Source organism: Thalassophryne amazonica, chromosome 10 (genome assembly GCF_902500255.1).
Source record: "Thalassophryne amazonica chromosome 10, fThaAma1.1, whole genome shotgun sequence".
NCBI lineage: Eukaryota > Metazoa > Chordata > Actinopteri > Batrachoidiformes > Batrachoididae > Thalassophryne > Thalassophryne amazonica.
In genome coordinates this window covers 38,881,219-38,907,806 of record NC_047112.1, presented here as the reverse complement: position 1 = coordinate 38,907,806, position 26,588 = coordinate 38,881,219, and the positions used below count along the sequence as shown (strand labels likewise).

At 40.7% G+C, this 26,588-nt stretch overlaps 1 protein-coding gene across 1 annotated transcript in view; it reads right to left on the bottom strand.

Annotated features, from left to right (window-relative positions):
* insrb (insulin receptor b) overlaps positions 1-26,588 on the bottom strand; it is a 224,652-nt gene that overhangs the window by 29,614 nt on the left and 168,450 nt on the right. Inside the window, exons 3-11 of the mRNA XM_034179844.1 lie at positions 24,833-25,041; positions 22,198-22,334; positions 7,988-8,127; positions 7,712-7,856; positions 7,402-7,619; positions 5,852-5,978; positions 5,453-5,703; positions 5,110-5,277; positions 4,786-4,984 (exon numbers count right to left, since the gene is read on the bottom strand). Coding sequence (XP_034035735.1) covers positions 4,786-4,984; positions 5,110-5,277; positions 5,453-5,703; positions 5,852-5,978; positions 7,402-7,619; positions 7,712-7,856; positions 7,988-8,127; positions 22,198-22,334; positions 24,833-25,041 — 1,594 coding nt within the window. The remainder of the gene's footprint in view (positions 1-4,785; positions 4,985-5,109; positions 5,278-5,452; positions 5,704-5,851; positions 5,979-7,401; positions 7,620-7,711; positions 7,857-7,987; positions 8,128-22,197; positions 22,335-24,832; positions 25,042-26,588) is intronic.

Genomic DNA, 26,588 nt, shown 5'->3' with positions numbered 1-26,588 from the left:
CTCTTTCAACAGCAACTATTTTATTATTTTTTAAAAAGCTGTTTCATTTTATATTTTAACAATAAATGAACGGATCATTAAAAATGTCCAGGAATCAAAGTCCAAAGACAGAGGTAGAAGCTCTCCACTTATTGCGCTCAAATTCATATTTTAGAAATTACTCTGTCCTGATAACAACATTAAAGGCAATTACATATTTTGGCGATATTACAAGTTGAAATGACCATTAAAAAATTCAACATGAGGTTTATGTCACAGAAATCCTACTTTACAATCACACTGCAGTCATTGTTAAATTATTTCCTGTTGCATTTATAATAAACATTTGTATTTATTTACAGTGTCTGGTTGAAATGAGATATAAATAATCTACCAGACTTTTAAAAATGTACAAGTTTCTATGTTGTTTTATTTGTCTAAAAATAAATGTCCAAGGTTCCTTATGTCAAACTTATGTTAAGAAATGATCTAATCTGAAATAACAGCTGGTTTTAATTTACAGATGAAAGGTTTCTAAAGAACCATTTATTGATTTATTTAGCTATTTTAATTGCAAGTGTTCTAAACCTTTTTAACAGTAATCAGAAATTCTGAGGTAACAAACAACAACAACAAAAAACATTTCCAAAGATTTTTCTTCAGAAAACTGCTCTATAAATGAGCAGTCCTGTGACATGTTTGTTTTGTACAGATCAGTGCGTTCTGCACCAATCCATTTTGTAGAGATCAGTGGTTTCTGCCATTAGTCTTCCGTGTTTTGGCCCGACGCGTCGTTCCTATTGAACAGCGCGAAGGTACGTCACAGCTCAGCACGTCGAAAGCTGGATTGGATTGAACTCTGACCGCGTCAGCCTGCTGACAAGCGGCAATGTGCGCTCCCGTCAGAAGCGTCGGTTTAGCTCGGCTTTTGACGCGACGCTTCTGAAGCATCTAAAAAGCAACGCGTCTCATTGAAAATACTGCTTTTAGACCAATTTTTGATGCTTCTGACGCGTCTGACGCTTTCAGTGTGAAAGGCCCTTTAGACGCTTCCCAGAAATGCACCTGCTGTCTTGCAGAGCGAGAGTAATAATGAGGAATAAAATACATCAGTGACCACTATTTATAAACGCATGTGCACAGCTAGACTTACAATCATAACTACTTTGATACTGTGTTGCTAACTGAGATGTTAAATAACCTGTGACAAGTCCTTTAACAAAAATACCCCATTAACCATTTAGGAATTACAGTAATGTGCTGTTGGATGCACCTCGAATGGATCTGCACCTTTTGCACAAGATGTTTTTGCATCCTCTGTCAAGCTAGGACCCCTTAGTTCTTTCCACACATGTACTATTATTTTGACGAAAATAAAACTGGTGAAAACCTCAAATGTTTGTACTCTGCTGAGCAGAGAGAATCAATCAATCAATCAATTTTTTTTTTAGATAGCACCAAATCACAACAAACAGTTGCCCCAAGGCGCTTTATATTGTAAGGCAAGGCCATACAATAATTATGTAAAACCCCAACGGTCAAAGTGACCCCCTGTGAGCAAGCACTTGGCTACAGTGGGAAGGAAAAACTCCCTTTTAACAGGAAGAAACCTCCAGCAGAACCAGGCTCAGGGAGGGGCAGTCTTCTGCTGGGACTGGTTGGGGCTGAGGGAGAGAACCAGGAAAAAGACATGCTGTGGAGGGGAGCAGCGATCGATCACTAATGATTAAATGCAGAGTGGTGCATACAGAGCAAAAAGAGAAAGAAACAGTGCATCATGGGAACCCCCCAGCAGTCTACGTCTATAGCAGCATAACTAAGGGATGGTTCAGGGTCACCTGATCCAGCCCTAACTATAAGCTTTAGCAAAAAGGAAAGTTTTAAGCCTAATCTTAAAAGTAGAGAGGGTGTCTGTCTCCCTGATCTGAATTGGGAGCTGGTTCCACAGGAGAGGAGCCTGAAAGCTGAAGGCTCTGCCTCCCATTCTACTCTTACAAACCCTAGGAACTACAAGTAAGCCTGCAGTCTGAGAGCGAAGCGCTCTATTGGGGTGATATGGTACTACGAGGTCCCTAAGATAAGATGGGACCTGATTATTCAAAACCTTATAAGTAAGAAGAAGAATTTTAAATTCTATTCTAGAATTAACAGGAAGCCAATGAAGAGAGGCCAATATGGGTGAGATATGCTCTCTCCTTCTAGTCCCCGTTAGTACTCTAGCTGCAGCATTTTGAATTAACTGAAGGCTTTTTAGGGAACTTTTAGGACAACCTGATAATAATGAATTACAATAGTCCAGCCTAGAGGAAATAAATGCATGAATTAGTTTTTCAGCATCACTCTGAGACAAGACCTTTCTAATTTTAGAGATATTGCGTAAATGCAAAAAAGCAGTCCTACATATTTGTTTAATATGCACTTTGAATGACATATCCTGATCAAAAATGACTCCAAGATTTCTCACAGTATTACTGGAGGTTAGGGTAATGCCATCCAGAGTAAGGATCTGGTTAGACACCATGTCTCTAAGATTTGTGGGGCCAAGTACAATAACTTCAGTTTTATCTGAGTTTAAAAGCAGGAAATTAGAGGTCATCCATGTCTTTATGTCTGTAAGACAATCCTGCAGTTTAGCTAATTGGTGTGTGTCCTCTGGCTTCATGGATAGATAAAGCTGGGTATCATCTGCATAACAATGAAAATTTAAGCAATACCGTCTAATAATACTGCCTAAGGGAAGCATGTATAAAGTGAATAAAATTGGTCCTAGCACAGAACCTTGTGGAACTCCATAATTAACTTTAGTCTGTGAAGAAGATTCCCCATTTACATGAACAAATTGTAATCTATTAGACAAATATGATTCAAACCACCGCAGCGCAGTGCCTTTAATACCTATGGCATGCTCTAATCTCTGTAATAAAATTTTATGGTCAACAATATCAAAAGCAGCACTGAGGTCTAACAGAACAAGCACAGAGATGAGTCCACTGTCCGAGGCCATAAGAAGATCATTTGTAACCTTCACTAATGCTGTTTCTGTACTATGATGAATTCTAAAACCTGACTGAAACTCTTCAAATAGACCATTCCTCTGCAGATGATCAGTTAGCTGTTTTACAACTACCCTTTCAAGAATTTCTGAGAGAAAAGGAAGGTTGGAGATTGGCCTATAATTAGCTAAGATAGCTGGGTCAAGTGATGGCTTTTTAAGTAATGGTTTAATTACTGCCACCTTAAAAGCCTGTGGTACATATCCAACTAACAAAGATAGATTGATCATATTTAAGATCGAAGCATTAAATAATGGTAGGGCTTCCTTGAGCAGCCTGGTAGGAATGGGGTCTAATAGACATGTTGATGGTTTGGATGAAGTAACTAATGAAAATAACTCAGACAGAACAATCGGAGAGAAAGAGTCTAACCAAATACCGGCATCACTGAAAGCAGCCAAAGATAACGATACGTCTTTGGGATGGTTATGAGTAATTTTTTCTCTAATAGTTAAAATTTTGTTAGCAAAGAAAGTCATGAAGTCATTACTAGTTAAAGTTAATGGAATACTCAGCTCAATAGAGCTCTGACTCTTTGTTAACCTGGCTACAGTGCTGAAAAGAAACCTGGGGTTGTTCTTATTTTCTTCAATTAGTGATGAGTAGAAAGATGTCGTAGCTTTACGGAGGGCTTTTTTATAGAGCAACAGACTCTTTTTCCAGGCTAAGTGAAGATCTTCTAAATTAGTGAGACGCCATTTCCTCTCCAACTTACGGGTTATCTGCTTTAAGCTACAAGTTTGTGAGTTATACCACGGAGTCAGGCACTTCTGATTTAAAGCTCTCTTTTTCAGAGGAGCTACAGCATCCAAAGTTGTCTTCAATGAGGATGTAAAACTATTGACGAGATACTCTATCTCACTTACAGAGTTTAGGTAGCTACTCTGCACTGTGTTGGTATATGAGAGAACATAACAAGGACTGCTACGCGTACCAATCAGGGCATCGGGGAAGTGCACAAGAGTGGGGATGCATGTTTATTCCACAGTGTAAAAGGAGAGGAAAAAGGTTCTAGCAAACACACACTCCAAATCTTACCAGAAGAACAGAAACAAGACATGTTACTAGTGGGTGGAATAGCTAAGAACTCGTGTCTCATATTTTAAACATCTATTGTTATTATTTTATTTTTTGCTTGTTATTTTGGGGGGGGGGGGGGGGGGGGGGGGGGGGGCGGGGGGTGATAGATGTACAAAAATGGTTGTGTGTCTGCTTGCATTTTGTTCATCACGGGGGACAGTGCATCATATGTAGGTCCTATATAGGCCCTGAGGGCCCTTGGTGCGGATGCTTGTTTTCGGATTCTGTACCGTCAAGCGGATGAGAGTCTATGACTCCACCTGGACACAGGCTACTTCACACGTCGTGTCTGGGTGGACTGGGACAATGCAGATTAAGTGTCTTGTCCAAGGACACATACAATGTGTAGCATGAGCAGGATTTGAACCCAGGTCTACATACTAGCAGACCAGCTGCTTATCCACTCAGCCACCTGCTGTACACAGTGTCATGTACAGTACCAGAAAATGCAGTCCGGAAGTAGTCAAACATTTTCAGTAGTCAATAACAGTTCCTTGCAGGGAACCTTGTCTTATGGTTCCATTCCTTTCAGAAAAAAGAGCTGTTTTGAACACAATTTTTCCTGCATTCTGCTTCATGTTCTCACCTACATCTCTCCCTTTCAAGAACATAATTATTTTGTAACTATACTGTATGCGTAGATGAGAATTCAGTTATAATTCATAGTGTGTACCTGCTCTCAAAAATTTCATTGTGTAGGTAGTTCTCAAAGGTCTTGCGGTACTCTATCTCTTGCTGCTCCTTCTTAAGCTGGATGTCTGTCTTGGGGCAGGCACAACATTTGCCCCCTGCGGACGGCTCATCAGTCTGGTTCCATTTCTGTTCATCTTCGCTATCCAGGTGGGTTGGTGTACGAGATGGCAGCTTCATACCTGCTCAGGGCAGGAATTTTATAGTGTGAGAAGGTGAAAGAAACAAATATGAAGTGAGCAGTAACAGTTCTATCAGGCTGGCACTAAGGCCATTGAAACACACAAAGCAAACTGTGGACGCCAACCTTGTAGGCAGTAGTCGAAGTTGTACAGGTCCCTGTCCTCCGGCTGCTTACGACAGATGACTCGATAGTGCGTGATGTTGCCATTGGGACTAGTGGGAGGTTTCCACTTTAGGATGATCTGAGAGGAGGAGTTGGAGGAGGAGATGGGGTCCAGAGGTATTGAAGGCTCTGAAGAAGACAGAATCACTGTTCAGGACTGATTTAATATTGCTCCCAAATCTGTGTAATACAGCTCTTGAGGGCTGCAGAGGTCTAAAATTCCTCGTGTTAAAAATCAAAAACACTACTCAAAGTTTTGAAAACACATTTTCCTCAGATGTGTATGTGAAAATAATTAACTCACTGGCTGCTTCAGTACGGACGTAAATTATTTTGCTCTTGGCCCCATGGACCTGGTGATCATCAGAGGCCGACAGCTGCGTTTTGACCATGATGGCATACTGGGTCCAAGGCTTCAGTGGTCGGATCAGATACCCTGGCTCCTGCTTCTCCTTGCCCTCTGAGACACGAGATGGTGGTTCCACATCAGCTATCACCCAGCTGTTAGACCCGCAAGCATCCTGACCATCAAACTCTGTTACATTCTTATATGGTCTGAGAAAAACGGACAGAACAAAATCAGAAAATAGACATTTATATTAATGGAGCCAAAAATGAACTGACATTAATGCATGAGTACAATAGGTTCTCATTATTGCTAACAGTAATATCCATGACTCCAATAATTTTGTAAACTTCTTACGCTTCCTTGTAGAGAACCATGAAGCCCAACAGGTCTCTGTAGTCTGAGGGCCAAAAGGACTCCCACTTCAACATAATAATTTCTGACCAGACCTTGATGAAGGTGAAATTCAGTTCTTTTGTCTCACCTAAGAAAATAAAAAGCCCATGGTCAGCACTTGGCTTTGGCAAAACAGCAAATTAACAGAATAGATAAGAATGCGCTTCACTGCAGTTCTGCTTTTCTCCAGTGAGGTGAAGGCAATCAAAGCATAGCATCATAGAAATGACAGTGATTTCTGCACAAAAGTTTTGTTATTCACTTTTTCATTCAATAATCCATCACAATATATTGGCCTGAACTTTCATCCTGCAGTTTGTGCCATAAAACACAATTCACAATTACATGACTGTGTGAGGCATGTTGGAACTGTCAGCATAAAGCTCTCAAAATGGCAACGGGGGGAAGGAGATAGATCATATAGAACTTCTATGAGGAAAAAAATATTTAGATCAAATATCACATTTTAGTCATTTTGCTTTGCTTTGTTTTTGTCAAGATTCCATCAGTGGGACTTTTTTGTCGAATTTACACTGTATGCTACAGATTTCGCTTAAGCGCTAGCTAACAGCAGAAATTTGTTTTTAGAAGTAAGCATTCTTTGAACTGTGTCACAGGTAAGAATATGTTAGACTCACTGTACTTCTTTCATACATTCTGAACAATAAATATCTTAAGTTTGTTAGAAAAACTGCAATATAGTCATATTTCCTTCACAGGTTGTATTCATTTTCTGGACAGATCTACTACACATTTTTATTAAGGCATCAAATCTCTGATCAAATTTGACTTTTTGACCATTCACTAAAAAAAGTAAGCATTCATCTATTTTCAATCACTGAAGCTGTTCTTTGTCTATGTGATGATGTCATCATGCAATGATATGGCATCATTTAGCAACTTTTGGTAACAAATAAACCTGAAAGGTTTTTAGCATGGCATTCTGGCCCCCAGCTGGCAGTTGTTTCTCAGTATATTCAAGTCAAATAGACTTGAGTAGCTATCAGCTTATCTATACTTTCAAAATGTTCTAAATACTCAGCTACAAGTCTGAAAATAGATTTCACTACTTCGTTGCTTGAAAAAATAAATAAATAAAGAAGAGAATGCGCCATGGTCACCGTTACAGCCTCACTGTGGACTTGACCAGACTGATGGACACAATTGCTAAGGTAAATTCCACAAATTAGTGGTTTTAAAACTTTTCTTTATGTTCACTTGAGGTAAATATGCACATGTGTACATCTGCAGCTAAACGCTGCAGGCTTTCTGTTATTTTCCTGGTACACCACCTCCATTTTAACAATCAAACTAAATCCTAGGCTGATTAGAATCTTTTTTTATTATTCTTTAGACTAAAGAAAATATTCAAACTTATCGTATAAGTATGAAAAATAATGCCGAAGTGTATCCGAAGCATGAACAGACAATGTTTACTGTGAACGCTAACATTAATTTAATGCATAGAGAATCATGTTAATATAATTAGTGTGACCCTCTGGTTGTCTTACAGGAGGCCTGGTCTCCATTGTTGCGTGCCACAATGTCATTCCCATGGTTACGGTCCTTGGTTCCAGTTATCTCTTCCATCTTTCGAATCTCAGACATACAGAGCTTGGAATTGTAGTGGAAGAAGGTGCGACCACGCAGGATGGTCAGATTATGCTTCGACCAGTCCCACAGCTCGCGCAGATTCTGGTTGTCCAGTGCGTAGAAAGCATATGCATTGCTTTGGAATTAAGAAAAACAAATGAGAGAAACTGCAAAACACTGAGCAATATAGAAATCATCCAAAAAATAATTGCAAAAGACAGGACTTACTCTCCATCAAGCTGCTCCCCTCTGATGACACGTAGCTTGCGTAGGAAGGAGAGGGAGACCAGGGCGTATGCTCTGCGAATGGTTAGGTAACCTGTGATCTCCTCAAGCTGGCCCAAGGATGCCTCCAACTCAGCTGCTATGTTAGCTGTAAGGAGGCACGTAAGCAGACACTAACTATGTGATGACCAGAACAAAGGTTGGACCTCCTCAAAGAGGAAGACTTATGAAGCTGAGCAATGCCGATAAACGGACCCAGAACAATGCAGTGATACTTACTCCCTCCTCTAATTTTGATGATCAAGTTGCCATTAAGAACTGTGCATCCTCTTAAAGCCTGGGCTGAAGTTACCGAGTCAATAGTGTGGTTTCCCACGCACAGTTTGGGGCACAGACCTGCACACGGCAAACAGGTTAACCTGCAGACAAACAGATACAACACGCACTCAGATTTGGACTCAGACCATCAATATCTTAAAGAAAAATGTGCAATCATTTGGACGATCATCCATCACAGCTACATGTCAACATGCTGGTAAAAACATAACTTGTGTACGTGGTGGAAAAAGAACATTATTGATTCAAATAAACAGATCAGCCATAACCTTGTGACCATTGACAGATGAAGTTTATAACATTCATCATCTCGCCACAATGGCACCTGTCAGTGGTGGGACACATTAGGTAGTAAGATAACATCTTGTCCTTGAAGGTGATGTGTTGCAAGTAAGGCAATGGAGATGCATAAAGATTTGAGTAACTTTGGGCCAAACTGTAAAAGCTAGACAATTGGGCCAAAGCACCTTCAAAAGTGCTTGTGGGATGTTCCCAGACTATAGTTATCAGTAATGACCAAAAGAAGTCCAAGGAAGGAAAATCAATGGACTGGCAACAGGGTCATGGGTAGCCAAGGCTCACTGATGCAAATGGAGAGTGAAGACTGACCCGTATGGTCCAATCAAACAGAAGAGCTACTGTAGCTAAGACTGCTTAAGGTTAAAGTTGATTCTGATAGACAGATCTAGTGAAGGCTATACCTCGATGGGTCAGGGCTGTTTTGATGTCAAAATGGAACCCCTACACAATGTAAGGCAGGTGGTCACAGTGTTAACTCTGACTGGTGAAAATGGACAGAATTTAAAAAATGCAAGTTACTGATTATGGTACATGACACCAAAGCTCCAAACCAACCAAATCAACAAAGTTCTGAAAAGCTGACAGCTAATGTCAGTCATTTTTCACACTCTGAGGTCTCACTGAAATGGTGAAGAGCAATACTTTTGGAGGACAAACAACAAACTGGCTTTCAAGTGAAGACAACAAAGTGTCAGTATCAAGGATATTTCTGAGCTAAGATTTCAGAAATGGATGGAAATGACACAAGACGCGAATGCTTTGTGATGCTGTGCTGTAGGTTGAGACAGGGCTGATATAGCATTTTCAAACAACAAAGACGAATGTGTTCAGAGGAATTTAAAGCCCTTTTCAGTAATGCACGTTGAAACATTGTAGGCCTCACTGTGCTGTTAAACTGACAGCATTTTGACATTCAAAATTGTATCACCTTAAAGTACATCTCCTCTGTGGCTTCAAAGATGACACAAAAAGACACTAATGAATGTGTGATATTTGTCATTTAAGAAGCAGGAAGGAGTGTTACTCCCTAGTCTTGATGACACTGGTTCATGCTCAAACAAAAATATCTTTTGCAGGTATGCTTGTGTGGCTGTCTTTAACGCAGACTTGAGACACAGACAAGGACTGTCAGAAATTATATTGCATTATATCCAGGACATTAATCCTGTCCCGCCATGTTTGTGAGAAAATAGCCAACTGTCGACTCCTGTAGGGCTCAGTTCGCAGGCAAAGGTGCAGGACTTCAATTTTTGAGGGGCTACTTAGGCTTGTGGAAGAGGATTGCTGCCAACAGATGTCACAGATGCCTCATGATCTAAAAGACAATAGAATCTAAACACAACATAACCTGATGTTTAGCAGAAAGGGAGTGAAGAGGAGGACCCCCCCACACACACACACACACACATGCCTGAAGAAACAAAGGCGTTGGCCTGAGGAACACATCTGAAATGAGAGAGGGAAGAACTTGCGAATGAAATTAATAAACTAGTTAGGAAGATGCACTGATCCCATGTTTTTTTTTTTTAAAAGAGGTTGACAGCATATAAATACCAGTAAATAAAGTCGTTCTTTTATTTAACTGACAGCAACCATCTCCATCTGTGCCCTGTGATTGAACCCATTAGGCACATGTTAATTAAAGCCTATTACCTAAATGTAAGACAAAGTTGTTAAGTAACTACAGTATAGTGGCACCGTGGGTCAAATCTAAATGGTGCAATAACAAACAGAACTGTGGAATCCACTGAATGAGCTGATGGATTCAGAGCTCTATATGAATAAGTCGGACAATTAATTTGTTCAGGGCTAATATAATGAATCCATAGGTTTTGAAAAGTAAAATGAGTGTAATCTCTCATTCACCTCAGGGCTTCATTCATTTCTACGAGCTCAAGGGAACAACAGAGCGCTTTCTCATACTTGGATTCAATTAGTTGTGCAGTGCATCAAATGCACGCGAGCACAATTACACACAACAAAAATATGACTGAAACACCAGCTGCAGCTTCCTCCAGACATGCCTGCATGTCCATGAAATGAGAGCAGCGTCATTTCCCTGCAAACATGTTTGTGCGCATAAACACAAACACACTGAATGATGATGCCTTGATAGTGCTGCCTTTTAGCAAAACTCATTCACAAAACACAGGTCATGTCTAGTGAGCAGTCAGTCATACATAAGACAGAGAAGTGGGATGTGACATGTCATTTATATATGAGCATTTCTTAAAAGCTATTTTTAAACAAGATAATCCAGCTCTTTAATTCCACTTCCAGCACTGACATCTCCAACTATGTAGGTCTGATTTAGGCTTAAACTAAAATACTGTATTTTGGATAGTCTGCTACCACCATTACAAACATTAAAGATACAGATGTTAATGCTAACATACCCATAACACTAAAGAACATCAGCTTCAAAAACACAATTTAGTTAGTTCTCACTCTGATGTAAAATAGTTGTGCAACAGAACCAGGATTCGTAGAAGAGTGGAGTTATCATAGAGTGCAGTGCAGCACATGCAGATCTGGGATATGTAGGAGATCAGTTGGCCGGAGAAGAATGAGGTTGGTGGTGTTGACAGTGGTGTAAATGCTTCACTTCAGGGAGCTGTGGTGGATGACTACTGCTTCTACTGTACTTGCATGCTTAGATACGGCACCTTGACACTTGCACCAATTTGTAGTATGCCAATGAGTAAACTCATTGTAAACTGTTGTAAATTACGCGTGAACTGTGCGCAGCTGCGTGCCAGTATGCAAAGACAATTCTGAAATGTTCAAAATGTCTGGCACACATTAATGTCACGAACACTGCACAATTTATTCAAAAACACTGTGTGTCAATATGTGTCATTGCATGCAGGGCATCTAAACAATTATGACAAGATATTACATCTATAATAAACATAAATTTACAAATACATTATCTAACTCATACAAAGGAATGAAAATGCAATTGTTTCACCAATCCATTACACACACACACACACACACATATATATATATACGAGGGCTGTCAATAAAGTAAGGGTCCTTTTTATTTTTTTCAAAAACTATATGGATTTCATTCATATGTTTTTACGTCAGACATGCTTGAACCCTCGTGCGCATGCGTGAGTTTTTCCACGCCTGTCGGTGACGTCATTCGCCTGTGAGCACTCCTTGTGGGAGGAGTCGTCCAGCCCCTCGTCGGAATTCCACCTCCGTGTTGATAACCATTTGTAAAATCCAGGCGGCTTTTGATGGCTTTCAGTGGAGTGAGTATATGAGAAATTGTTTAACAGGCAGGACATGTTCCAACTTGTCCTTAAGGCTTTCAACAGAGGTGTTTTTCCTGTGGCGGAGCGCTGCGGCGGCTGCGTCCCGACGCGCGGACCCGTCCGCACGTCTTTCATTAAAAAATCTCCTTTAACAGTGGAATATCCGGATAAAATGCTGAAACCGACTTCTTCTGAAACTTCTCTGTTCTCTCACGACGTCCTGGATCAATAGAACCTGAAATGTGGAGGTTTTCAGCTTGAACAGGCTGACGACGGCGGCTGAGAGCGCTGAGCGACGTCTCGCACCGTGGGAAGTCCTTAAAGCGACAGAATCACCTCAAAATCTCTCATCAGCCGTTAAAATTTTCACTGAAAACCAGCTTAATTTTTCGAACCGTGTCCACTTCGATGTGTCTCATAGGTTTAGAAAAAATTTTGATCAAACAACGCGCCAGTCTCTCAGCAACTTCTCAGACAAAGGAATTCCGACGAGGGGCTGGACGACTCCTCCCACAAGGAGTGCTCACAGGCGAATGACGTCACCGACAGGCGTGGAAAAACTCACGCATGCGCACGAGGGTTCAAGCATGTCTGACGTAAAAACATATGAATGAAATCCATATAGTTTTTGAAAAAAATAATAAGGACCGTTACTTTATTGACAGCCCTCGTATATATATATATATATATATATATATATATATATATATATATACACAGTAGTGTTCATAATAATAGTAGTGCTATGTGACTAAAAAGATTAATCCAGGTTTTGAGTATATTTCTTATTGTTACATGGGAAACAAGGTACCAGTAGATGCAGTAGATTCCAAGACCAAGCATTCATGATATGCACACTCTTAAGTGCATGTGGCAGATATTACTGGGGTCAAAATTTCTCTCAGAGAGAAGATTCTAAAAGACACTTACTGTACAGTTCAAAAACTCAAAGTTGAGGAGGCAGTGACATCAGACACCAATCTCAACAGCCACATTTCAGAAGCAGCTAGTGTGCACTGGAAACAGTTAAAAGATGCTGCTGTTCACTGAAGGGGCCATGGAAGCACTACCTCTCATTATAATTCCCATTTCCAGAAACCATGCACTGTGCTACGTGCAAGTGTACAAATACTAATGTGCCCACTTTTTTCCACATTAATTGTGCATGCATGTCACCAAAAATAGCCTGTGTCACTGATACTATTATTCTTGAAGACATTTAATCTCTCACGCCCATGTCTGACCCTATGGAGCCAGGTTGAGTACTGCTCCATTACACACCTGGGTGGTTATGGTTTTCATCATCCATAGATTGATTGGCTTCAAGGTCTCAATTTACATCAATGGGAGGCCAAATCATTGTTTCCCCTGTGTAACTTCTGACTGTGTGGAAACACTTTGCAATGATCCAAAACAGCAGAGAAACTCAATGCCTGTCTTTCTCCCACATGGAAAATCATGTATTCAGCCATTCAAAAGTAATGCTCTAGTTGTAGTGCAAAAAGAGACAATGTTTTGGGCTGCTGCACTGAAAAACACAGACACACAGGCAGACAGGCCGGGTCCTACAGCGGCTCTTAAAGGAACAGTGTTAATCTGTCAGGTTGAACTCTGTGACTTGGGATACAAGGTCTGTTAGAGCCATCTAGAACTGAGGTCACAGTTGATGTTTAGTGTTGGTTTGGGGCCCAGGCCTGTCAGAACCAGACCGAATACTCACATGAAAGACACACACACACACACACACACACTTGCATTCTAAGCTGTATTACTGTGCTGTCACAGCTACCAGAAAATATGAGCAAATTTGCTCAAATAGTACATGTGGGTGAAGGCCAAATAGCTACAAACCACAGCTACTGTACCAGTATATACAAACTGAGAGGGGCAGAAGTTCAAATTGATGGTATATTTTGTTTACAGAATTGTGTAGTGGGGTAACAAAAAATATATATATATATATACCCAACTGAGGATGGAAAATAGGTGTTGTAGAACAATATGAGCAATCAGGAGTAATACTTATCAAAACTTGCAGTATGTCAGCCAAAAAGACAGATTTTGCCAGAGTGTGGTGTGTAGCATATTGGAATAAACTGGAGCATCATGCCTGATATGTCTCGCTCCACTCTTGCATACTAGAGTGGTTCCGCACCCGTTCACACCATGTGGCTTCCACTTTTTTTTTTTTCAAATTTTGTTCATGTCTTCAAACACAATGCAGATTGTTTTCTATTTTGGAGTGCGGGGTAAGCAATTTTATTGAAATGGAATGAAAATTCATAAAAGCGAAGAGCAGTCACGAGCTCAGTAGTCTGCATTGGCTGTGTGCACAGCAGCATACAGCACTACGAGCGATGGGCGGAGCAATGTAATTGCTGTGGTAAAAGCTTAGATAACGTACACGTGTATGAAATCTATGTGACAAAAATTAGGTGAAGATGTGGGTACAATATGCAGTGATAGGGACATACTGTTCAGTGATCAGAAGCCCCGATACCCCTCTGCGACATAATCCATAGCATAAATCTCATGAAAAGCATGTTATGCTCTTGAAGAAGCAGTTTTGAATAGGTAAATTACAGATTTCTGGAAAAATGTGGCAATAACCTCGGGAATAATGTATGGACTTGTGTGGAGTAGAATTCTACAAAATCACTTGTGGCAATAAGAGCAGGACACACATTTGGCTTTTTTTTTTTTTTTTTTTTGGGAATCGGGATGCAAATTGGGCTGAAAATTTGCAATGAAATGAAGAATCCATTCCAAAAGTAGATAATCACTGGTAAATGGATGGCATTTTTAGCATCCAATAACCTACCATATAACTCACACACAGCACTCTTCAATCCAAAAGCACTGACTATAAAAACAGATATAAATGATGCATCCAGGCATCACTCCTTACATATTAATAACCTGAAATTTAGTGAATGTACCTAAAAATAGGCTTTAATATAGTTTGTCTCTCTGTATGTGCAATGTGATGCTTAAACTATTTTATGTCAGAAAATAATAATGTACAAAATGATCCATGTGCTAAAGGTCAGTTATCTGTAAAGGCATAAGACAATGTGTTTGTCATGAACATGTCAAGACAAAAGTGTGAGACACAAAAGTGGAGATTGCAGATTTAAACAGGAAGCGCATTATTAAAAAAAATTAATTACACAATTAATATGTGGATCATAGGCATGGTGAACTGTGAGGGGAGGTCTGTATGGATCATAGCTCAACTATGATCTGTTACACCACTACTTCAAGAACAAACTGGCTGACCAGTTTGGTATTTTTCTCATCTTTGTGATTCATTTTTGCCGACGTCTCATATGCAGATCACACTGATATTACACAAAGGAATTAATCTATAACCTCACAAAAAGTTGACTTTTAAGTTACCATCAGAGCCAGGGCTTTCTGTTTTAATAGAACACTGTGCAAAACGCTAAAAATCTGTTGTATCTTTCAATTCAGTAAATTATTGTCCGTTTCGTTAACACTGGAAAATGACCGCGCCTCACAGTCACCTGCCATCTCCCACTGCAGATAACAAGAATTCTCCTATAACGACTACTACAACAATTCTTCTACCACCAACATATGAAAGCAGCATAAAGGCCCTGTCACACCTTGATGATTTAGCCTGCGTATGCTGACGTATTAAAAATACGGCAAATACGAGGTATCTTATAAACTAACCGGCAGTTTTATAAAAAAAAAAAAACTATATGGATTTGAATGACATGCGATTACACCAATCATGCTTGAACCCTCGTGCGCATGCGTGAGTTTTTTCAGGCGTCGGTGACATCATTTCCCTGTGGACAGGCTTTGAGTGAACACTAGTCCCGCCCTCTCGGCTGAATTCCTTCGTTAGAGACGCAGCTCGAGACGGCGCGCGTTGCTTTATCAAACTTTTTTCCGGACCTGTGAGGGATATCTGAGTGGACACTATTCGAGAAATTCAGCTGGTTTTCTAACGGCTGATGAGAGATTATGGGGCGTTTCTGTCACTTTGAGGACTTCCCACGGAGCGGGACGTCGCGCAGCGCTTCCAGGCGCCGTCGTCGGCCTGTTTCGACCTGAAAACATCCCAATTTAAGGCTTTGTTGACCCAGGACGTCGTGACAGAACAGAGAAGATTCAGAAGAGGCCGGCATGAGGAGTTTATGTGGACATTCCACTGTTAAAGGTCATTTTGTAATGAAAGAACGTGCGCGCAAATTCGCCGAGTCGTTTCCGTGACGACGCCGCAAATCTGTGTGTGCCGTGACAGGAAAAACACCTCCGTGTTGAAAACCATTTGTAAAATTCTGGCGGCTTTTGATGGCTTTCAACAAGTGAGTAACTGAGAAATTGTTTAACAGTTGGGCATGTTCCAACTTGCCCGTTAAGTTTTCCAATGGAGGTGTTTTTCCTGTTGCGACCCCCCACGGTCGGGTCCAGCCCGACATGCGACTCTGCCCGCACGTTCTTTCATTACAAAATGACCTTTAACAGTGGAATGTCTGCATAAACTCCTCATGCCGACTTCTTCTGAAAGTTCTCTGTTCTCTGACGACTTACTGGGTGAACAGAGCCTGAAATGTGGAAGTTTTCAACTTGAAACAGCGAGATGACGCTGCCTCAGAGCGCAGATCGCCGTCAGGCGCCGTGGGCCGTCCTTAAAGCGACACTACCAGCCGTTAAAATTTTCACCAGAAACCAGCTGAATTTATCGAATGGTGTCCACTCAGTTGTGCCTTACAGTTTTTGAAAAAATTTTTATCAAACAAAGCAGCAGTCTCTGAGCCATTCCTAAACAATGAAAAAATCGACGAGAGGGTGGGCGACTCCTCACTCAAAGACTGTCCACAGGCGAATGACGTAACCGACAGGCGTGAAAAAACTCTCGCATGCCCACGAGGGTTCAAGCATGTCTGATGTAATTACACGTGATTCAAATCCATATGGTTTTTGAAAAAAATAATAAGGTCGGATACTTTTCTAATAGACCTCGTACACTGGCGCACATCTAATAAGTTACGGGTATGTTTTTGTACAAGTTAAGAGCACGTTGAAGAAATCTGGTATAGTACGGTGAGGTCGTCCAAAAATTTTTGACACAAGATTTTCAACACATGCCAGTGTATGTCTCATATGTCCCACATACGCGGGCCATAAGTTGTAGGTTAGTTATGCGACTATTGACATACATTACTTATAAGTTACTCATAAGTCGAAATACGCCCATTGATGTTGTCCATTGATTGAATCAATAAGTGAAAGCTGCAGTCATGCGAACAGTTCAGACTGTTTCAAATATTAAAACCATTCACTCGTGCAGTAAATATAAAGTCTTAATCTTACCCATTACATCATTTCAGTCAGATTCATCATTACAGCCGTTTGAAAAGCAGTCCCTCTGCATTTTCTCTACTCCCGGTGGTTTTCTCAGGCTGAACCAGAGAACGCCAGCACTTTGTCCCACAATAACAAAATTAACTTATTTTAAAAGTTGAAAGAGTCACAGCGCCTCGTTCATACATGTCAGTGTTCGACAAAGGAATCAGTTGATTCTTCAGCAGTCTGCACACAACGAAAATAAATCCCATGATTTACCAAGACAAATAAATAAATAAATAAAATTTCAAACATTTTTAATTAGTCTGTTTGGCCTTCATATGGAGGGGGTGAGGCCAAGTGAAAGCATTCATGCTCTTGATGACTTACACATCTATATCTACATGTTCCGCCTAGCAACCACAAGGGTTCTGCTGGTGGTAGACATGTAAGCAAAGCCAGACTTAACTCTTCCAACCCGTACCATACCATGCCATACCAAGCCAGGCCGCTCGGTGGAAATGGGTCTGCTAACATACGCTGACTAAATCACCATGGCGTGACAGCTGCACAACTTATTTGATGTAGCCAGTGTATTCGGCAAATTTTTCACAAGTCGGCATTTGCTGGCTAAATTGTTAAGATGTGACAGGCCCATAAGGTTAGATTTGGTCAGGTCCCCTCTTTGACATCAAAAGCAAAGGCAGTTTATTTGCGGTTCTGTCTGTCTTCAACAATGTGTCTTAGAGAACATGCATAACCTGACACAAAATCAGACACAGTCTTTACAGTATCTGACATGTATTCATACTAGAATATACATGGTATTTTACAAAGTTGAGGCAGGCTGCTCATGTAGTTCTTGTGACAGTTTGTCAGATTTGCAGCATTCACCCATATTTCAACTGGAAACCGTTTGATTGCCCAAACCCATATCCAAGGGTTTTGAAAGTGTGCAAACAGAAGCAATTTCAAAACACATAGCTGAACTCAAAATAAATATGCATCTTACTCATTTAGCAACAGCCACTGATGCCAAATGTGGAAGCCTGTGATGTTCCTCCATTCCGTAAATACTTGTACAAGTATAATGGAAAATAAGGTCATGACCTCATTTGTTGTACAACCTGCGAATTAAAATGAACAAGGCCAGGTTCAGACAGCTTTCTATGTTACTTTTAGGTAACTGCTCTAGCAATTTATCAAGTTTTGTTTTCACAAGATATAAATTGTTAAAAAAAATTATTTGAGCTTCTGCTGATTGCGTTCAATATGGATGCTTGTAGTTAGAAATCTGCTTATAAGTGCCAGCCAAACCCTAAACTTCCACAATGCTAATTACTAATCATTATTAATTCACCTTATTTCCAATGACCTATTCCAGCTGTGTAGCCTAAAACCCATGCTACAAACAAAGAATCACGTTGTTTCATTACTTATTCAAATCCACAGTGTATAGGATTTTGTGACATTATCAGAAATGGAATACAGCATTCATACCACTTATTCATTGGTATTTAATTAATTACCTGTAATTATGAAACGATGGGTTTTCATAAGTTTAGAATCAGGACAGTTACCCTGACCTGCAACATTTTTTGTGTAGCCAGAAGACTGAAGGTAGAAAGAATTATCAGTGGTTATTCCCCTATTCCCTTCTAGCGGCTAGTGCAGGCAAAAACAAGTTTGTAAACTCTCTGTTTAGTGAAAGGGAGGATGATGATATTTATCACAAAAAAGGCACAGGACGATGAATCCCCTTTGACAAAGAAGCAAAGATGTGAAGAAAACCAAAATTGTGACCGGCAATGACAGAATGCAATCTGCAAACTTATCACTAGATAGCACCAAACCATACACACTGTAGCTTTGAATATCTATTTAACAGGATGATAACTGGCTGGGGTGTCACATCTTTACAAACGGGTTCCAAAACTGAATTTTAGGTGTCCTTGCAGTGAAAAAGTAATTTGTGGAACTAACATACGATAGTGTTTAAAGGACATGTCACACGCTATTTTACTTCGCAGGTAGCAACACAACATCAAAGTATTCATGATTGTAAGTATATCTGCACACATGCAGTAATAATTAGTGGTCGCTGATGTATTTTATTGCTAATTATCCCTCTCGCTTGAAGAGTCAGCAAGTGCATTTCCGGAAAATGTCTTACTCTGCATTTCTTGCCATTTCTCAGTGTGTGATGTACATTTTAGCAAACACAGAAACATCCCGATGGCTGACAGACTGAAACAAATGCTGCTACATCCTATAATAAAGCTTCAAGCTTTCATTCTAAAGTATATGGTCGGGAATGTCACCCTGACATCTGAGAGCAAATTTGATGATGTTGAAGGAGCTGCAGCAGGGTCTGCTGAAATACTGTCCTACCATTTGGAGCCAGAGGTCGAGCAGTTGGCCGCTGCCACTGACATGGAGGATATAGCTCTCAGCGATGATCGTGTGGGAAATACAAAATAGTGGCAATCACTGATAATTAATTTTATATAACTGCACTGATTAGGCCTATACCAATAACAGGTACAGACGAGGACAAAATTACTAGCCCCCTGTGAAAATTAACATTTTAATTTCATTTAAGGTCTTCCAAAATTTCCCCAAGTGATTTTTTTTTTATTATTTGTAAACACATCTAGGAAATCTAGGAAGTTTTATTTTAGATGCTTAAAGTTGTTTTACTGCGCACACAGAAACATCATTTCATAAAGAGCAAAAACTTTGATGGCCAAAATTAATAATTATTTATATTCTGCATCTACATTGTAAGATAACACTCAGTTATATCTGGATTTTACAAGTTTTGACATGACTATGCCAGTTGGGACCTCTTTGATGGCATGGACCTAGACATTGGCTGGTGGTCATGCATGATGACTTCTTTGATGTTGTGGACTTTACATATTTAATCTTGGAAATCATTTTACAAGTGGGTGAGTGCTGTGTTCAGTTTTTTCTTTTGTATTTTGTTCTGGTACACTTTGTTAATTTTACACTGAGCGAGTCTGTCAGATTTTACATCTCAATGTGTGCGGAGTCTACTGGAGCAGCACGCTGTTTTAACTCTGATATAGCTTTAAGACCTGATGAACGTTGTGTGACCGAAAACGTGGATTAATAAAAATTTTTTGCATGGATATAAGTGTGCAGAGTCTTTTTTTGAACTGAACCCTGATACAGCTCCCACCATGAACGTACATGTGGTACTGTCAGCTGTTTGTCAGGCTGCTTGATCACAGATGTACGAGGTCTGTCCGTAAAGTATAAGTCCTTTTTATTTTTTTCAAAAACTATATGGATTTCATTCATATGTTTTTACATCAGACATGCTTGAACCCTCGTGCGCATGCGTGAGTTTTTCCACGCCTGTCGGTGACGTCATTCGCCTGTGAGCACTCCTTGTGGGAGGAGTCGTCCAGCCCCTCGTCGGAATTCCTTTGTCTGAGAAGTTGCTGAGAGACTGGCGCTTTGTTTGATCAAAATTTTTTCTAAACCTGTGAGACACATCGAAGTGGACATGGTTCGAAAAATTAAGCTGGTCTTCAGTGAAAATTTTAACAGCTGATGAGAGATTTTGAGGTGATTCTGTCGCTTTAAGGACTTTTCACGGTGCGAGACGTCGCGCAGCGCTCTCAGGCAGCGTCATCAGCCTGTTTCAAGCTTAAAACCTCCACATTTCAGGCTCTGTTGATCCAGGACGTCGTGAGAGAACAGAGAAGTTTCAGAAGAAGTCGGTTTCAGCATTTTATCCGGATATTCCACTGTTAAAGGAGATTTTTTTAATGAAAGACGTGCGGGCGGATTGCAGCGTCGGCTCGCAGCCGCCGCAACGCTCCGTCACAGGAAAAACACCTCTGTTGGAAGCCTTGAGGACAAGTTGGAACATCTCCAGCTGATAAACAATTTCTCATATACTCACTCCACTGAAAGCCATCAAAAGCCAACTGGATTTTAACAAATGGTTATCAACACGGAGGTGTTTTTCCTGTGCCGATTTTTCAGTTACATCAATGACAACACTTAGAAATGTGCACAAAGCTGAGCCTCTAGCAGACTGGCTGCATTCATGATGGACGTGTACGCGCATCAAGTCTACTCAAAGTGGAGAGTGGCTGCTGGTTTTATTGTGATTGCATCAAAATGAACAATTATCACTTAAAAATGAGCCATCACATGACATCACACTATATAAACTTTGCAATTAATCTTAACGTTAGCAGTTACATTCCATTCAATAGTGTGCTGGGGCGTTTCCTCAAAGCTACGTAAACACTGTCGGAAACACTTGGGAAAAATGAGTACTCGCGAGAACTGTTTTTGGCAGTCTCCATAGTGGTTTGTCGTGAATGCTGTGTACTCTGAAACCGGTCACAAAAGCGGTGCATCATCGGATGGTCACTAACAGCCTACATCTAAGCTGTTATGAGGTTGTTATGATTTCTATGTGACATATCCTTTAAGGTAAAACACATACAGCAACTTGTATAGTAAAATACTTTTAAACTTAGATTTTCATAGATTTGATGGATAATCAAAACACACCAGGGACTTGTTTGAGTTTAATTATTACCTATTTGTTTTTCATCTGCATTGGTTTCCAAAGAAAAAAGATAGTGGGCCATGATTATATTGGTAAAATACCACATTTTAAATTAATATATTCTAATTTAAGTGTTTCTCCATTTGTTTAAAAATTACTACAAATTCTAATCTACAGTAATATATAATTTGGCGAGTTGGGTGGTCCACAAGATTTTTTTAACTGGTTTAGTGATCTTTGGTTTCAAAACATTTGAGAAACACCATCTTAGACTCACATAAGCACATCTGTTACTGTTAAGTCCAATACATGCCATTCTCCATCTTTAAGTGAAATACAAAGAACACTCCCCACACAGTTAAACTGAACCTGCATGTTTCAAACAACTACACAGCCTGCGGCCATCACAGAGGTAACCAGAGGAGCAGGTGACAGCTGACCTTTACTCTCAGTCAGTCCTTCAGTCCAGCTGCTTCTTACAAAGAAAAGAACTGTGTGGAAAAATACTCATAAATCTGTCCTGGTATCTTTTAATGGATCATCACGTGCTGTGTGCAGGTGTTTTTGACAGAGCTCTCAAATCATTATTTCCGCTTGAATAAAATGATGTGTTGCAGGTGACAGTTACATTGCTGATCCTATCATGGCTACCATCAATACTGTGTTTGTGTTGACCGGGGCATTGTGTGTTTGTGAGTCAGACATACGCAGTGGAGTTAATAGTGGTGTATCCAGAAGGACACTCTGGAATGCAGGCCCCATTGTGGATGACATATTCATGGCAGTTACTCTTCCTGTTCTGGGTCGGCTGCTTCTTAGCTTGTTTACACTGGTTGTGGAGGTCCTGTGTTGGAGAAAGGAGAAGAAAAACACCACATGAAATGTGCATGTTTAAATGACTGTATAACTTAATTTGTTTTTGATACAGAATGGGTCCATAAGTATTCAGACAACAGTTTTTATAATATTGCCTCTGTGCACCTCCACAATGGCGCTGAAATTAAACAATCAAGATGTACTTGGAGTGTCAACTTTCAGCTTTAATTCAAGGGTTTTAAACAAATATTGCATTAACCATTTAGAAATTGCAACCAATTTATACACAGTCCCTTTCAAGACATTGGGGGATGGATACATGAAAAATTCCAAGTCACTGAATACATCTCGGACTTGAGTCACATCAATCATTTAGAAATACACACAGTATGGCACTGTGTGGTAAATCTGTCTGGAGTAGGCAGCTCTCAAAAGTGAGTGACACAAAGACATCAATGGCAACTCTGTGTTGTGTGTTGGGGGGTTTGGCTGGATGTTTTTGTGTTGTTTTCTTTTCTTTGCTCTCCAGGTGGTATGCAAACTGGTTTTTGTCTGTGGAGAAGGTGCTGGCAGAAGAGTCCTTCACCCTCATCAGCATTATTAGCTGCACCTGTGGAGGATGTTCAAGTGCAGGCCTACTGACTCGCAGCACCTGTGGATGATGCTCAAGTGTAAACGTAAAGACTTTCAGCTGAAGCAGATAATGAGATGGCGTTCTGCATTTAAGCCATGAGTGGTTCAAGCAGAATTGCCGGGAACTCGACCTTGTGACGTTCGTTTGTGAGACGCTGAGGACCGCGCCAGGGTTTGACACATCGTGCCTGTGAAGGAGGACGGGTGAGGGACACATGCTGTCAGCACACATCAGAGGTGATTATTGTCTGAATGATCGTTAATAGTAATTTGGCATTTTGTTACGCAGTATATTTGAACATTGATGAGAATTGTGCAGTTTGCTTCTCACTGCCGTGGCGTACGGACTGATGATCCTCCACCTGTTGTGAGAAGCTGCACATTTACATAAAGCTTAAATTCAGACCTGAATGTGTTGCTGATAGTGTGTGCCTCTGAAAGATATTTGCTGTAGCTCTGTTGACTTTCCTCACCTTTTCCATCCTTCACAGAGTCAGTTTGTCATGTCCACCTGGGGGGTGTTTGGCGGTGAATCTGAGTCCAGAAGCGCCGAGGCTTCGATCCTTTTGGGCGCTGGAGAGCGCGCCGTCCTTCACTCTGCCAGACAAACTAAATATTTATGTTGTACACTAATTATTGCGCTGGAGGGGAAATAAAATTGTTTTGTTTGTGGAACTGCTTTCTGGTTATTTAGCGCTGGGTTCGGTCAGACGTTGGTCCGCTGCTCAACCTGCATCTGCACATAACACTCTGAAGGAGATACAGGCTTCTGTAGATGTGGGCCTTTTTCTCTGTATCCAGTCGTATGTGACGTTTGCGACTGGTGACTCAACAGCCAAGACTTGCACTAGTCTCAGTTTCTCCTTCAGAGTAACAACAGGTGTTTTGGTGGCTTCCCTCACCAATCTCCCTCTTGAATGGTCATTCAATATTTGAAGAACTACCGTCTCCAGACAGATTAACCATACAGTACCGCAGGGCTCTCCCCCCAAATTTAGAGCATGATGGTGTTAAAGGTCAGGTCCGGGTCTAGCATTTTGACTTAAAAAAAAAAAAGATTAAAAAGCAAAAACTCATAGGACCTTATGAATTTTGATTTTCATTTTGCTGTTTTCTATCTTTCTCAATTGTGCACACGCATCAAGCGTCAGTCAGCTCAAGACCATACAGAGAAGAGATGATGAACACTTCAGCCTCAACTCTCTTAACTTTTTGATTTTGGATCCAGATGTGTGCAGATCCTGCTGCCTGTAGCAGTCAGAGCACAACGCGGTTTTAGCTCGGTGTAGCCAGAGTCCTGCCTTCACTGCGCATGCATCATTTTGGCGCGTCAGCAGCAATTCACCAATTATCACCTTGTTTCTGCTTAAAAATTGCACTCCAGTCATCATCTAGCTCAGCGACAGATATCTGAAGCTTTTATACAACAACCAATTACACATAAATTCAGCAATATTTCATAATAAAAGATGGGGGAGCGTGACAGCAGCACGTCTGACGTGCATTTCAGAGCATCAGCAGAGATTCACTGATTATCGCCTCGTTTCTGCTTAAAACTGCCTTGTTTCTGCTTACAGCTGACTTTACAATGATTTAAGAGGTTTTATTTGTCATCTGATGGTTAATAATCACATTATTCCTTTTGATCACTTTGGGTGTAGAGAGGCTGACAGACGTGCGCTGTCGCGCTCTATTTTTGTTTAACCCTTTGAAAAGCTAAAAAACACCATGACAAGGACATCTTATTTCACTTAAACTGCAATGCAGTGATGAACAGAGGCAAGACAAGAAAAACTGTCTCACTGCCCAAATACTTATGGGCCTGGCTGTACATCTACTTTTCTACTAAAGGTGCATGTAGTCTTCTTGGGAACCTGCCCATCTGTTACCAACCTGACAGAAGGAGAAGCTAACACAACGCCAGCCTCTGAAGACATAGAACCCAGGAGGACATTTCTCCACACAGGTGTTCCCATACTGAAGGTTCCTGCAGGCCACACAGCTACTGGTGCTGCCTGGCTCCGAGCAGCCACCCAGGCACTGTTCATGGCAGCACTGACCCTGGAGGCTACATGCACTCTGCTTACAGTTGTCCAAGCACACTGAGAAAAGGAGAAAAAGAAAGTGGTTAATTACAGGGCTGATGCATGTGTAGATTTAAGAATACAATCAGGTTTTATTTTGGCTCTTTCTATTAACACTATGTTTAAGAACACTGTGTTTTAACTGCTCCTGGGTTGGCTATAATTTGGAGCATTGCAGACGAGCAGTGCAATGTAATCCAAAATCCACAACAAGACTGTACAAAGCAAACTAAAAACAAAACACCAAATATAAACAGCGTGGGGCAACATGCACAACACAGCATCCCTCCACTACAATGTAACGGCTCATAAAACTTTAAAACAAGAAGAGGAAGAGAAAGTAAAAATCTGTGGTCAACACAGACACCAACTGGTGATTTGCTGTGATCTGAGAGAAACAAGAGAAGCACACGCATGTTTCACGTTCCACATAGCTGTAGCAACTATAAACAGGTGTTCTCTGCAAGGCCTCAGGGTCCCTCGTTGCCTTTTTATTGCTGTGACGAGTCAAGAAAAAACAGAAACAATGCAAGAAAAATATTTGACCGTGACAAAAAGACAGACTGGCATCAACTGAAAAAAGTCTAAACATCACATGATCAATTTCCCTCCAATGTGTGGGGAAAGCTTCACAATTCTACTATTTATCAAGCCCCAACCTCTGTTCCTGATAAATGAAGTCAACATGCAAGTGGTAAACCTTAAAGTTCCTTGACTAGTCACTGGAGGCTAGCTCAAAAGATGGCCTGTGGACCATGCTAAAATCTGTAACTTCCACAGCAGAAATAAACATGTTTACAGCGTGATCCAAGAAAAAAAGTTTTGGTGCCTATAGAGAGTCCTAGCCAGCCTTCATAACAATTGTACTGGAGTGATTTCATTGTTATTATTATTAAGCATCAGTTCAGAGAGGTGACATCTACAGGTGAAAGCCGTGTGCTTGAGAGCAGAGGGTCGTCGATTCAATCTCCATCAGACTGTTAAATCACTTAATCTAAAGGTACCTTGACACTTGTACGCATTTTGGCTCTGCACACCCAAGCAACTCATCGTGACAATGCCACTCTCTGTGTTCCTAGCTAGATGCCGCGCTTTGTGCTGCTGGATGCTGCGTATATAATTTAATTATTTCGTAGTGGATTAATCATTTTTTTCTCAGAGTTTAGCTGATGAAAACACCTCTAATCGCTTCTGGAATCACACAGGACCATTTCAGCAGCTTTTTTCTCTCTCTCTCGTGTGCTTCATGAGGTGGAGAATGCATTTTGAATAGTCTAAAAGGTAATTATTTGTAATATTTATATTGTAATAGCTTGGCAAAACAGTTGCATGTTCATTTCTTCTTATGAGTGTCTGTAAAATTATGTTTGACAGATTTAACCTCTCGTTATAATCGTTCAGATAAGCTGCGCTGTGATGCAGTGCGCTGACGCAATCACTCACACGCACACTCAGTGTTTTTGAACATTTCAGAATTTTCTTTGCGTACTTGCACAAAGCCACGCACAGTTTACAATGGTTTACAAAGAGTTTAATCTCCTGCACGGCAGACTGCGTGCAAGTGC